General features: G+C 39.2%; 1 protein-coding gene across 1 annotated transcript; it reads left to right on the plus strand.

Annotated features, from left to right (window-relative positions):
• The first annotated feature begins 5,300 nt into the window (after positions 1 to 5,300).
• On the plus strand, positions 5,301 to 14,692 carry adm2b (adrenomedullin 2b). The gene is made up of 2 exons (XM_022191935.2): positions 5,301 to 5,692; positions 11,698 to 14,692. Exons 1-2 carry the CDS (start codon positions 5,592 to 5,594, stop codon positions 12,104 to 12,106), a joined length of 510 nt encoding a protein of 169 aa, XP_022047627.2. The 5' UTR covers positions 5,301 to 5,591; the 3' UTR covers positions 12,107 to 14,692.
• The last annotated feature ends 1,173 nt before the right edge of the window (positions 14,693 to 15,865 follow it).

A 15,865-nucleotide genomic window follows, 5' to 3' on the forward strand; every position in this document is an offset into this window, starting at 1 on the left:
GTTTGATTGCTTGTTTTTTCTAGAAAGTATTAACCCTGTAAGACCCAAATATTAAAAAAGAGCAAAAACTAAATAAAATTAATAAATGTATGTATATATGTATAGATAAAGAAACCAAATATAGAAAAACTAAATTAAAAATATTTTTGTGCTCATTTTGTAATTAAAAAAAAATATATGTAACTAAAAATTTGTAGAAAAATCTGCAAAAATTATACATAAAAAAAATAAGATGATGTATTTTTGCAACAGTGGGTTTCAAAAGGTCAAACAATGAAATTAATTTGATCCTGAAGAAACTGCCGATGCCGTTTGTCTGCACATCTTCAGGTTTTTGGTACCACCTACTGCCAGAACAAGAATCCTGCATGCATCATATTTTTTTACCTGCACTGTCAATCATTTTATCTGAAAATTGCACGACCACAGTACGTATCAGGAGGCTGCAACACTTTTCAGTACAGAAGTGAGCACACTCCAGGACCCTTAAAGCAGGAAAGGAACTTACTGTAAACCCTTGTCATGATTCCATTTCAAATTTGGGCTTTCTTAGTGGAGACAAAAGGAAAGAAAACATGCCTGTCTTTAAAAATTCCTCAATACCTGCTTTTGCTACATCCCTTAAAACGGTAACCTTTGCTGGGTTGGTGGAGGAATTAGAGAAAATGTCTCTTTTGGGCCAGATGTACATGTCCTAGTTGGGTAAATCTCACCTCATCAAAACGTCCTTCAGCAAGACACACTTAATCCCTTCAGGTCACTCTGACCTCCCTCTGGATTTGTACAATTAATGAAAAAAAAATCAGACCGAATACAGATGACCTACACTGTCCAATGTTCCCAATATTTCCCATCTGGAGCAAATGTCCATAAATCCACTTAAAAATATCAGCCCTCATCACTGCATAAATTGCCCAAGAAACATTAGATTTTCTTCACTATCAAAGTAATTGGGTGAAAACCATCTATACGTCCATGAATGTAATACAAACAGGAACTCCTCTTATCCAATTCAGCACAGTTTTAATGGTGCTAAGTGTCAAACTTAAAGAAACTGATATTACTGTTAACATAGCCAAGAGAAAATGAAATAGAATTCTATTCAGTTTCAGAATGGACACTTCAGTCTTTGTGAATATACACAGTGTTAATGAATACATTTCCAAAGGCAGACATTTGAGAACCGCTGTAATCTAATGTAATTGAGACATAAATCAGGAGCTACGATGTTCCCAGAAGACAGTTTTGTACTCTCACACAGCTCTGTGGGCAATTTGACAAGAGATAAGCTGCTTTTGTCTGTTTTTTGCTGTCAGTCACAAAACACAAAGATAAGTAAACTGATACTCAGACCATGATGTCATTCTCATTTGACTCCCTGAGGAGATCAGGGTGAAAACAGAAAAACAACTAGGTAAGCGGTAAAAGTTAAACAGGCTTTCTCTGCACACAGAACAAGTTTGACCATCCTCATTTCAGCACCAGCATTGGTTCATCTAAGCATTATAAAGACAACAAAAGATGTAGTTTGTATGCTTTCAGTTGGCTTTGTTGAGTTTTTCCTTGTTCATTTTGCAACTGAAATGTCCATAAAATAAAACTTCACTGTGATGAAGACAAAGCCTAAGATGTTAGTTAGGGAGACTCGCCAATAATGAGTGAGCTGGCTTTTGACAATGATGTTGTTAATGAGATAAAATTTGTATTTTTCCTTCTTTTAAATGTCATAAATGTTAGACTGAAACTTGGATTTTATATCAAAAACTAGCATTGTTTTTTTAATGGAAGGAAACGTTTGGTAAAGCCAATGTGATTGTGTTCTACATTAAGTAAATCACAAAAACACAACATGAGCAGGTTCCTCACTATGAGAGGGACCAATCAGTGAGGGAGTGTGTTTCTGCAAAGGAGAACCTTTTAAACTCCACATGACCTCTTGTGGAATATGCATGATAGTATGCCAGGACATGTTTAGACCTACTAGCTTCTCCTAAAAGTCCAAATTGAGTAAAATGGAACGCCACGATCAAAGAATCAAGGATTGCAGTACTGTGTGGTAGTTTTTTTTCTTTCACTGTGAGCATGTAATTCCGTATTTCACCACACAGAGGCATCAAAAGCCACCAAACTGTAATGCAAAGACATCAGAAAAAAAATGATGTAGGCTATCATTAGAAACATTACACAACCTAAAAGTCCTAACAATAATACATAATTGAAACTGAAGTATCTAAATAGGGATGATTAATTCAAAATCACATTAAGCAATAACATGTTTTGTTAATAATTTTGCAAAGATTTTAAGTCAATTTTAGGAACCAACACATTTCACAGAAACTCACTGCCTTCTTGTGTTCTCGTGATTTTATTCCCCTTTCTCTATTTTTATCGGTTGTTTTCTGTAAAGCCCTTTTTAACCCTGGTTTTGAAAAGTGCAATGTAAACTACACTATTGGTATTATTAGTACAGAAGTGACTGATATTAGTCTCTTTCATGTTCAACACAACAGGATTCATCGGATTTGATATATTTTGATCTCGACATGCTGTAATTTTCCTTATTATCGTACCACAAGAGCTAAACGGGTACAAAACCATCCCACAATGAAAAGATGGAAAGACAAATTCAAAAAGGCGAAGCTGTGCATTGTGTGTGTGCTGGGTTTTGTGTTGGATGTTAAGATTACACTTACAGATCCTGAATGTGGCCAGACGTCTGACTTCCTCTCCGATTTCAGCCCGAGGTGTCCGGCAGACACAAAGACTGAAACTGAAACTTTCCAGTGAGAGCCAAAAGCATCTTTTTCTGCCTGTTGAGGGCTCAGAGGGGTGGGAGAGGATCAGTCCGAACAGTGTGGACATGCACACACTCTGCTTCACACACACACAGAGGTTTGTTCTTCGGACAGATAGGAGATGTGTTAATGCACATGCTGGACTGAGCTGAGGCTCACGGTGTTGGAAATTGAGCTTAGAAGGTATTACTTCAAACTGCTGAGTCACAGACAAGCGCACACACATACGGCACTTTAATTAAGACCTGAAGCCACCTCCACATACAGAGCATTCTTTTAATCAGGTTCAGAGTCTGAGCTTCTCATCTGTGTCCTGCAGCAGCACAGCTAAGAAAAGAAAAATTGTTCTTTTACAAGGAAAACGAGGAGAGCAGGATCACTGCGACCAATGCTGAAACTAGCTCTCTGTGTCTTTTCCTTTCCCTACTTCTTTGTACTTTTATTAACCGAGGCACACCATAACATTTGACGAACTGGATGACCTGTACTGTTATACAATTAAATTAATTTGCCTTTAAAAACACATAAAATCTTTCCCTAAAAGCGTGTCACAAGATCCAGAGGTTGGGTTACAGCTTGGGTTTCTGACTTCTTTGGTTAGTGAAGAAAAGATCATTTACAGCAACCTGTCTGGCATGTTCCAAGCACACAGATTTTTGCCTTCTGAGACAGGTAAAGAGGCCTATAGAGATATCTCAAAAGACAAAATCAAAGATAACCGAATTACCTTGACTTGTTAATCATGTCCCAGCTCTTCAGATTAACTCTTGGCAGATTGGAAACACGCAGGTCACAGTTTAATGTCGTCTCTTTAATCCACATCTTGAAAAACAGCTGCTGTACAAAAGGCAGACATACACACCACAAGAATACATAGAATACTGCTGCATACAGGTCACTCTGGTATTATGTGCCCCAGTGATCCTTGATTTGTTTTAATTGAGATTGAATCACGTTTAGTTGCAAAGATAAAAGTCAGTATTTGCAGTAAACCTGAAATCTGGACCAACAAAGCTTTCATTGTATGTACAGACAGCTGAGGAATTAAAAGAAAACCTGAACCCTTTACCCCAACACTGGGAACATTTTGCTGCTATGGTTTAGATCCATTTGTCTCCTTAGGAAGAAGAGTCACTGCTAATCAATACAAAGTAGGTCTGAGTGATCTCCTTCAACCTATCATGAAACATTTCTGGCCTGATGGGAGGATGACAATACCTCCACAAAGAATCACCGATGAGCATGAAAACAATGTGAATCACACAGTCTGTTGTGGCCTTTTAAGTCAGTGTTTGTGGACCTATTTGAACACTTATGGCAGATTTTGGACTGACATCTTTGACAATGCTCTCCATCACCATCATTAAGACATCAAATTAGGGAATATCTTTTGGAATAGTGGTGTTTAACTCCTATCAAGCAGCACTGAAACAGGTGAGCCCATGTTTTCCTTTAGTTTTTCATCTGTCTGCCTGATACAACATTGGATTTCTCTGCTGGGAACCATAACTTCCATCTTTTATTAGTTTTACTGTGAGCTAATTATTCATGGATAACGGTATCTGCTAGTTTCTGATCAGTTGTCCACACTTTAAGCTGTCTCTAACAACCCCAAGTTTTTGATTTATACCTCTAGACCGAAATAGCACTATTGCAGTTCTTTTAATAGCTTTATTAGTGGAGTCCAGCTGGATCTTTGTTTAGCAGCTTTTAAACTGCCAATATGCCACATGCATGGTGTCCTTTTTATCCAGTGCACACATTAAGTCCCAATCCTCAGTTTACAACATTAAACACAAAATACATCAGAAACAACACAAATGCATATCAAATATGTAGTCATAATCACTATTTTTTTCAATTTCAGGTGTATTTATGCACAATCAGGTCCAAGTACGCAAAAAGTAGAACTATAATATATATATATATATATATATATATATATATATATATATATATATTTAAATGTATACATGTCTATGAATCTGACATTTTTTAAAATTTAGTTTTGGTTTTCTTTAAAGCATGTTCTACAGGCACATGTTAAATTCTGCAGGGGGGAATTCTCATTGTCACTCTACATTACATTAAATTAAATCAATTAAATCTAAGTAAGTTGTGTTAGTATGAATAAAATATTCTCAGAGTATTGCAGAGGATTTAACTGCTTTAATTCAGCAGGTCATTTCTAAATGGGTCAAGCTCACTCTGGCCACCAATAAGTTCACTGTGTAAAAGGAAATCCAATAAGACAATCCACAAGGACACCTATGAGGTCATCCCCTCCTCACGCGTTAAATAAAAAGCATCCTAAAGAACAAATATGGAACATGCACTTTACCTTTATAACCAAGATCACATGAGAAGGCTGCAGCTCTTGAGGTTTAATTAGGTTGTGGCGTTCATTGGAGGCTGGAGTGGGGCAGACAATAAGCCTTCCTCCTCCCTCCTCCTCCTCCTCCTCCAATCAGGCTTTATAAATGACAGAGCTCCAGTTGCTCCCGATGTGTGCCCCAATGAACTTCAGAGTTTTCACATCGGACAACAGCGAGAATGTCAGCTAGCAGGAGATGCAGCGGAGAACAGAGATGATGCTACGGAAGTTACTTGTCTGTACGGGACAATTTACCTGTTAGAAATAACTTACAATTCAACAACTTTGCAGCCGTTTCATTTTTTTTTTCCATACAGTGGTTATTACTAATTTTTATACTTTTATTTCTAAGAATTTATTTCCGTGTTGATAATATTTTGACCTCCACTTCCTCCCGGACGGTGCGTCTCCGTTACGCCGCCATGTGCGTCCTCCTCCCGGCGTGGCTGTGCTTGTTGCTCGGCCTCCTGCCTCTGGAGGTCCAGTCCCGGGCTCTGGCTCTGCAGAGGACTCACAGACACAGGTACCACCCACTCACTGCACATCCACGCACTGATGCTCTTAAAGTTTTGTAACAAGACTTTACAGAAACGTGTCTTTTGCAACGTGCTTAAGTCAGAATGTCAACTTTGTTGTTCACCGAGAATGTGAAGGGCATAAAATAGAAGGAAAACAAAGAGAGGCTTAATTGAGTTTTTGTAACAACAGTGCGAATTCTAGTGACTTAAGTAAATAGTGACATTAATGGCAAACTTAATCCCTCCCATTATAACATATTTATATCACACAACAGATGGTGCTATATTTTTGTCCTTGATATTCAAATCCAAAAGGATTTAGTCTTATTTCTTTCCATTTAATATATATTATGAAGCACTGTTAAAGGCTTAATAACAATAAAGTTGAGTCAATTTATTTGTGACTACTGAATCTGAACTATATATCTACAAAATTTCCTTAAAATTTCCTTTTTTATGAAGGAAAAACTACACCATAGCATAAAACCATTATCTATTTGAATAATAACATTTGACTAATCAGCTGATTCACTAAACAATAATAAACAATTCTGGGAATCAGTTAATCGTTTAAGTCCTCTATTTTGCAAGAGTGCACCACATTATTGGTTCCAGCTTCTGCAATTGCCAATTTTTTCTCATCTATGAATGTTTATCATGTTTTACACACTATATATTCAAAATTACTGTTAGGACATAATAATTCTATATATAATCATGACAGTGGTGAAGAGCAACAGCAGTTTGTCATTTATTAATGTGAGGAAAAGGTCCAGCAGTCGAATGAGGTAATTCCTTTCAGCAGCAGGAGGTAAGACAAAGGTGAGGGTGATTTAGTGGGATTTGGGACAAGGTGTTGCATACCGAGGGGCCGCGCAGCAAACAAGCAGTCTGAGTACGACAGGCTACAATAGCACACTCACTCATTCACAATACAGACAGCAGCCTGTAGGTTGTGAAAATGTGCAACTCAGACCTGAGAACATCTTGTGATGTGAGGAGGCACAGCAGCACGCTGTTTAAAATAACCATCACCACTTTATTTTCTACTAGTCTCTGTAATCTAGTCAGACAAAACTTGTTGCTCTGTGTTGAGTGTGAAGGAGAGAGAGAAAGAGAGAAGGGATCACCGAGTAAGTTATATAAGATGGATTTCTCTATTATTCATCGTTTTTTTTTTATAACAGTTTAATCCCATATTACTGTAAATACACTTATCCTATTGTTCAATCACTAAAAAGAACATGAGGTCAAGTTGGATATTAGTATAACAACAGTGGACGATAAACAAGAACTTATTTAATGTGCTGATAAAACCTTAAAACAGTAACATTTAACACAACATATTTCTCTACATATATACGATTTTTGCATTATATATTTTTTTCATGTAAATAATAAAAAACTCAATCAAGGATTTAGTAGACTGGGGTTCAGTGGTTGTCAGAGAGAAAAGAGGGAACATCTCAGTGTGATTCAACACTGATGGATGTAATGCAATACTGCCTGTGGCACTTTACAAAACACTTGTAAAGAATGAAAAGAGGATAGAAAGAAAAATTGAAGATCCTGCTGGAAATTAGAAAAGACGAAGAGAGAAAAACAGGGAGAAACTGGTGGTGGAACAGCGGGGATCTGACCGGGACAAAACGTTTTGTTTGTGCAAAGTACTTTGGAGGAGTTACGACAGGATGGTGTGTGTGTTCGGTTTTTCTGTGGACAACCTCATGCTGCGCTCTAACTTGGGAGGAATGTTGGAGAATCTCCTTTCGGTCTCAGACTCTCCACAGGTTCACTCTCACACACACACACACACACACACACACACACACACACACACACACACACACACACACACACACACACACACACACACACACACACACACACACACACACACACCAGAGCTGGACCTCAACTCATACTCCTACCATGCAAAGTTGATTACAATTATACAATTTAAGTACTTTCCAGTGGCAGATGTAGTGCAGTGCCTCTGTCTGACTTGGAAAACAGAAACCAAAGTAAACTTGTGTACGCACATAGTAACTGAAAAACAGGGGACTTTGCTGTCTTGCAAGCATACAGTAAGAAACAGACCTGCTGGTCAGATAAGGCCTACCTTAATGCTGATATAACTCCCAAGATATATTTCTCTGACAAGGTGCAAATGAGTCAAGCAACCATTTCCTGCAGTGCACCACTTAGGTCATAATTCTAAAGCATCCACCAAACAAGTCAAATCCCTTATATTGGATAATATATACTTGACAGTAAGTGAAAAATAATGGCAACTTTTTTTAAGAGTCCTAGATGGTTACTCACCACACACAGGTCTGTATCTAATACTAACTGCAAAAACGAAGGAGGAAAAAGTGTATAAATACATTATCACCCCTACACAACCAGCCACCATGAATCCCCCATTCTTACATCAGCTGGCAACACCGCCGGGCCTGTAGTCTCAGTTTAATACTACAAATTAAAAAGAGGTGTTTTATACGTAAATTCACCGTGTCACAAATTCTGCACAGGCAAATATCTAGCACTTATCTACCAACTGTAAACCCCTGCCCTACGGATCAAAAAACTGTGAAAACAAAAATCATACACCGAATGTTTTGTACTATGTTGGATCCGCAGGGCATTCTTAATACATTTGATGACCTCAGAAAAACCCCTCAAGCAGTGACAGTGAAAAATCAATGATCTCACCACAAAGTCCATTAAGTAGTTGTTCTTCCGCTTGCATCATCGTCAGCACTGTAAGTCTTCAGATTTTTAATCCTCTTTCCACTTTAAGGAAAACCTCGTGTCACCGGGCTGCTTCATTTTCTGTAGAAGCTTGTGTGATACAATCAGGCTGCTGTCTTCAAGGTGAAGAGACTTTAAAGCTGCTATAATCCTTTCACCACTCAGAGTGATGAGCTCTATAAAGCGTTCCAGCATCTTACATGCGCTGGTTCTGTCAATTTACTGTTCTTGTACACTACCTGCCTGCACCAAAGGGCACACAAAGTTGTAGTCAAAGGTGGAAACATAGTGGAGCATTTAGCAGCTGAAGAGATTTTTCTGTCATTAGTAAGTGGAAACAGAGAGAAAGAGGAGTGATTATTGAATATATACTCATCAAGTCAGCACACAAATCCTTAGCTGTTGAAAACACTGAGGGAAGAACAGCAAAGGCAAAAAGTTAGATTACAGATTCCTATGGTAGGACTGACCCTGAGGTGAACTGTCACTGGCAGTCCAGGATGACGTCTTCTACCACATAGTCACAGATGTGACCAATCAGGGAAAGACACTGGCTGACAGGGCCTAAACAGGAAGCAAACATGGGTGTCTGCATCATTGTTTCCAGAAGTCTTAGTTTCTGCTTGTCCATATTGAAGTGCGTTCCTAAAGACAGAAAACTAAAAAAGGGACCAGTAGCATTTCCAAAAGTCTTTGTCTTATGGGACCTAAAATGCCAGAATAGTGTAGACAAGACGTAAATGTAGCAAAAAGAAAATGCACTAGCATGAAATGAGCCTTAAAAGGAGGAAACATAACACATAAGTTTTGGGTAAAGACATCGACCATCAGACATCACATCTCACATCTGGCTGGGAACCTTTGGTGCATCACTTCATCGTTTCCACAATCAGTATTTAATAAATTCATTTGAAATGAAATATAAATAACTTAACGCATATAACAAGTCAGAATCTCATTTTAGCTTACTTAGTGGTAAATATACAGAAAATATTATTACACAGTTTTGTGAAAAAGCTATTGAAATGTCTTTGTCACAGACCTACGCTCCAGTGCTGTGAGTTAATGCAGATGCAGCCTACCTGTATTGGTTGTGTTACAGACTGGCAAGCAGTTCAGTGGCCTACATTTCCTCTGTCTTGGAGGCACCATGGAGCCAAGAGCCTTTCTCTCCAGGGACAAATGTGTTTTAAACCTCACCACAGGTGGCCTTTAACCATGTATGTGTGTTAGTAAGTGTGCAGAAGTGTGTTTTTGAGTGTAGGAGAGTAGACACCTGTAGTTGTGGGCATCCACGTGTGGACCATGCTCTGAAACAACTGTGCGCTCTATGTGTGCAGGTTTTTCCATTGGTAAACCCTGTTTGTCGCCTGGGCAGTCACATGTCACTTGCACGTGTGTGCCCACTAATGCTGCACCAAGCAACTTTATGCCAGTGTGTGTGTGTGTGTGTGTGTGTGTGTGTGTGTGTGTGTGTGTGTGTGTGTGTGTGTGTGTGTGTGTGTGTGTGTGTGTGTGTGTGTGTGTGTGTGTGTGTGTGTGTGTGTGTGTGTGCGCGCGCGCCTCATTCACCATCAATTAAAACCAATTCAAAACTCACAGGCTTGAAGTCACTGGTATAACACACAATAGTGGGTGAGTGAATGAATGAATGTGTTGGCAGCGAGAGCTCAAGGTGTCCGGCCAGAAGAGTGATCAGAATACCAGTCAGGATTAGTTACAGGATAAGGATCATATGGTAATTTGGCCCACTTTTCACACCAAACAAACAAACATTATCTTGCTTCTTCCATCAATCTCCCTTTCTTCTTTGTTTCTCACCTCTTGAATAGACAAGAACTGTGAATAGTGACAGACAAATATACACATACAGAAAGTGATTTTGTTTCATATTTTGCAGGGCAATGATTGTACCTACGTGGTTATTAAAGTTAATGAAAGATGGCTTTTTTTCATCTAAATGCTAGTCATTACTTAACTGTGTAAAAGCAGAAATACTGAAGTGTTGTGTTTTCTGCAATCTGCCTTATTCTAATACCACTTTAGCAGAGTTAGAGTAAGTGTTAGTGGTGTTTTTCTTTAATATAATACGGAATATATTTAAAGATTATTATTATACTTGCATTATAAATGCCTGTATAATGATTTTACCATCCAAAATACAGCGATATGAAGGGGAGCCATCAGTATCAGTAAGAGACAAGAACTATTCATCATAATATTCCATTTACCAGGGCTTTCACTGCTAGATTCCTTTATAAAATTGTGTTTAGTTGTTAGATACAATGTGCATGCAGCTGTATCATCACTTGGTTCTCTCATCAGTGTAAAAACTCACAAGTTAACTGATTACTGTGTTCCTGTTGTGTGTTCTCCCCTGCTACTTTACATTATCCATACTAAGTATTGCATAACTTCTGACCGGTCACATGTCCAAACAGCACCCCACCCCCCACCCCCCTTGTCTGAGAGTGTGTCGATGAATAAAAAGGAAAAAACAAAACAGAAAAGGCATTGTGATGATGTGAGAAAAAAGTTGGCAAGACAGCAGGGAGGTGAGAAGGAAAGCACTTAAAACACACTCAGAAGGAGTAGCTGGGCAGGAGCCTCTCACCACGATCTACACTCTGTTCTGCGGTCATCAGTCTCTTGCTCTCTCCTCTTTCTCGCTGCTCTTTTGTAAGATTTGCCCGCTCACATAGTGTTGTCTATTAACTGGGAATATTATTTTTTAACCGTGCTGATGATGGCAGCATTAGTCGGTCCTCCGCTCAGCTAACTTAAACCGCTTTGGTCCAGATGGGTGCAGAAAGAAGAATAACCTTTAGGGGCCACAAGCGGATATTTTGAACATCTTTTTCAATATTCAGTTATTGACTGAGATGCACCTAGAACAAACACCTTATCACTCTAACTGTGTTTTGCATGTGCAAGAGTTTAAAGAAGCACATATTAAATAAATAAAGACTGTGCCGCTACATGAGTTCACTAGTCTTGTATCTTTCTCATTTTTTCCTTCAAGCTACTTTTTCTCAGTTTCATTTCTTGAAAAAAAAAAGCTCGGACGTTCCTGCCGTATAAGCCCGACTTCCTGTGAGGCATTCATCTTGTTGTACTGATCCAGTTTCATACAGAAACTCTAGCAGGCGACACGCACATGACTGACCAGCATCATATAGGAACAGACTGTGTGTGTCTGTGCTGCACTGATTCTGCACTGTGTCTTAATATGTTCCTCATTTTCTTTCTCTTTCAGGTTGTACTTACCCAGACCCTCTAAATACCCAAAGTCCTTTTACCCTGCCGTCTTGCCTACTGTGTCTGATGTCTTTGTTGCCGCTGACAACCAGATCACCCAGGAAGACAGGCATATCATGTGGAGGGCCCTGCTGCACAAAGAGCCCCCGCCAAAGTCGTCCGACCCTCTGCTTGACCAAAGCCAGAATGTGCTACCGGAGGCGCCGGTCTGGCAGCGAGGGTCACGGGGTCGCCGCCATGCCAACAGTGGGGGTGGGCGGGGCCACGGCCACCTGATGAGGGTCGGCTGTGTTCTCGGCACCTGTCAGGTTCAGAACCTCAGCCACCGTCTCTACCAGCTGATCGGACAGAGCGGGAGGGAAGACTCGTCCCCCATCAACCCCCGAAGTCCTCACAGCTATGGCTGAGACGCCTCTATCGACAACCGCTGGCAGATTATCCAGGCCCTTTGCTGCATCAGAAACACAGTTTTTAAGCCTCTTGGGATGTTATTTTTGTAGTTTTGACTATAATTCTCATTGATAATAACGACATTCTACTCACCAGCTAAATTGCTGAAATCAAGATAAAACTCACAAGCTTTTAAATAAGATTTTAAACCCCCAGGAGCTAAACTGGGGAAACCAAGCAGCAACCTGGAAGGCTGGGGTCACTGGACAGAAAAACAGTAGGCGACTTTTTAGCTTCTAAAGGGCCATTATCAGTAATGCAGCACAACAACTTTCCCTGGAAACATCTTACCCCAGCAGAGGGCTGTTAATTAACCTGTTGACTTTCTGTGTTCTCTTGCCTCTATGGAATTTGGACAAAGCAGCACCTTATCACTGATTTTCAAGAAAAAACAAATTAAACAGGAAGTAGCGATAAAGAGGAGCGCCGACGATTACATTTTCTACAGAGCCAGTGAGCACACTGATGAGGAAATGTTGCTTAAATGAGCAGAGAGAGGCGAGGACGGCGGGAAATGAGGACATATTGTCGCCATACCATCGGATCAACCACCAGACTCTGGAACAAACAGCACGCAGCTAGTGTTGAAGTTGTAACACGTCAAACTATGAACTGCATTTGAAAAAGCTGTGCATCTCACCTGGCTGCAATGTGTTGGCCAGAAATGTGGTTTGTTTAATGGACCTGCTCACCATTTCAACATGGAACTATACAAACGCCCCAGTTTAGTTGTTTTACAAGCAAAATCACACTCAATTTGTACTGAATTTTGAGTGGCTGTATCACCTGATATTTAATTGTGTACATGGAGAGATCTATTGAAACAGTGTTTTACTAAATTAATGCTAAAAATTGGCTGAAGGTAAATGACTCACACTAATGGAAATTGGAAGTGGATGGTTAGTTATTACAGATAAAGATGCACATTCAAAGAATTCCTTCATTAGATAAATCTTTGTCATATTTCTGTCATACCTTTTTGTGATGACAGAATATTCCTTGCAAACTAACAACACAGAAGACAGTCAGAATTTCCAGAGAAACACCAGATAATAAACAATGCACTACTCTACAGCGGTAAACAAGATAACAGATTTCTACTGAAACATGTTCATTATGTCTTAGATAAATGCGAGTCTGGTACAATAAACCCCACCAGTTACCTAGTATTACATCTATGTGTCAGCTCTCATATAACCCTGATTATCTTGCCTAATATTGACCACTTATAGCCTAACCAGTCTTTAATATTATTACCAAGAGGTAAACATGCCAGGAAAATAGCTAGATAGCTGCAAAAACAGTTCATCCAGCCTTGTAAAAACACGACACCCGCTTTCCAGGCTGTTTTGGTCCCTTAAGATTCTCAAGGTGTATTTACATGAACTCATTATCACCAGTATTTCAGGTCTGCTCAGATTTGGTTTTACTGCCATATAAAGATCTTGAGATAATCAGCCTAAATGCTTGGCTGGTTAGATGATGCGACTGAGAAGAAACATTGTGTTTGATGTCAACAGTTATGCTGATGAGTACAGTGTTATTATAATCTACACAAACACTGCTCAACGCTGTGAAAATAGCTTGTACTAAATCTGAATTTCTGCATACTTTAACATTATTGCCTCTAGTTTTCACAGCAGCATCATGTTACAGGTCATTACTGCCAGTTAGCTGCAGTGAAACTAGAGTGCTGCATGTCTTGGCATTCATACAGCAGCAATCATTTAGATACTATATTTGTGAATGGGGAACATTGTGAACCGGTGAAGCCTCTCAAACTGGCCTACCTGACTAATGTCAACTATCGTCATCAATGGTGATCCTGCTGATCTGAACTTACCTGAGCTCAGCACTAATCCACCGCCGTCGCTCAAAAGCACATTCATTCCCTCTGCAAACAAGAAGCTTTACTTCAGTGCGGACAGAAACCAAGAATAACCTCCAATCAAACCTAATTAACCCTTCACCCAAAACCTCACAGAGCACACCAGCCAAAATAACCACTAACCCTAATCCATGATCTGTCTGCGCACTTCTTAGTAGCTATTGTAGCGTGTCCTGCGTAAGAACAGCTACACCGCAGAGAGCTTTTTTATCTCTACACTGTACAATGCATCAATGTTGTATTTTTGACACAGTCTTTTCTTTGAGCCTTAATCGGTTTAATCGCTTGTATGGCCTTATAGTGTTTTGCCTTTCACAATTCAGCTTCACACTAAATGTCAAAGGTTTATTGAAAGCTTTCTGTTTGTCTAACTCCAGTTTCAATAGTTCTCATAGGTCAAATGTTAATAGGAATGCATGAAAGCACTTTATTGTTCTTTTACATTAAGTATGACTTGAAATTTTTAAACTGTGTTATTTAACTTTAAATTAATGAGTTCGTTTTACTGTAAATACCCACTTCACTAAATTTTCATATTGATGTCTGTGGCCCCTCAAGGTACAAGTGTCCTTTTGTAAATGATCCTTGCTGTTTTCTTTTAATCCTTCGGTTTTATAGTAGCAGCACTGTAATAAAAAATATTACAATTATTTTATCTGTCAGCAGCATGCTGAGGTGCAAGTTTGACCTTTCTTTGGGACTTTACAACTGGAAAATGCATCTCCCTCCATTTTATTAATAATTGTATTAACCCATGGCTGCGACCTACACACACACTCGCACACGAGATTAAAGGATAAACGAAGTGCACGCCAACACCACAGAATCTGTCAAGTCACCACCAGTCAGCTCATCATTACATTACATATTTGTGTTCTGCTTTGAGACTTTGTGATATTACAAACTTCAGTACAAAACACTTTTTGACCTTTTCTAAAAGGTAAGTACAACCAATTTAAATTTAGTCAGAAATATTTTGATCTTTTAACCCTAACCCTGGACACTACCCTAGAAACCAGACGATTGTGAGAACACGTCTCATTTGCTTTAACTGCTACCTTTAAAACAGATTTTTACCCAGAGTTACCTGTGTCAAGCCAATCAGAAGTTTTTCTAATAAGCTGCGAGTTTGATATAATGACCACTGACTGACCTTTGTACATCAGCACCACATCACATGTATTGTTGCTCTGTTTGATTGTAGGCCTATCCAGTTGAGTTTCATGTAAATCAAAAATAAACTGGGAGATTTCAGACTAATTTATATTCGTCTGATGGTGCTAGGCTAGATGAAGACAGAATAATTGATAAATAGTAAAGAAATTGTCTCTGAGTGAGAAATAGTCAACATTTTCTCCACTAAAAGATACGCACAGAACCAAACAAGGAGTAGAATAATTATGAGTTCAAATGTTACACATGAAGGAACACTTGTAATAATCGAGAATACACATTATCAGAGTTGGGTTCTTAAAACAGATAAATCAGAGCAGCAGATACCAACATATCCTGTCTTTGCTGTCCTTAGTATGGGTCAAAATCTCAAAATGCTAGATCCTACATTTTCCATTTAATTTGCAACAATGAAACAGAGAGACACTTCACACAGCTCCCTCTAGAGCCACAAATGTTTTTCACATTTGTATGGCAAAGACCTGCTGTCAAGTCTAGATACATTCAAGTTTCGCTTTAATGTTATCAGATCCTGGGGTGGTTTCTAAGGTGACCAATCAGATTTCAGAGTTGGACCACCCCCAAACACACCCCTGCCCCAAATGAAAGTAAAACTAGTCGTGAGCCTGAGAGATTTTCAGACAAACTGCCCGAT

Source organism: Acanthochromis polyacanthus, chromosome 8, assembly GCF_021347895.1.
Source record: "Acanthochromis polyacanthus isolate Apoly-LR-REF ecotype Palm Island chromosome 8, KAUST_Apoly_ChrSc, whole genome shotgun sequence".
In the NCBI taxonomy this organism is placed as follows: domain Eukaryota; kingdom Metazoa; phylum Chordata; class Actinopteri; family Pomacentridae; genus Acanthochromis; species Acanthochromis polyacanthus.

Bases quoted from the DNA above. Each gene is read 5' to 3' on its own strand.
- adm2b (XM_022191935.2), top strand. From the start codon at position 5,592: ATGTGCGTCCTCCTCCCGGCGTGGCTGTGCTTGTTGCTCGGCCTCCTG. The intron at 5,693-11,697 runs GTACCACCCACT...TTTCTCTTTCAG, and splicing joins CAGAGGACTCACAGACACAG to GTTGTACTTACCCAGACCCT.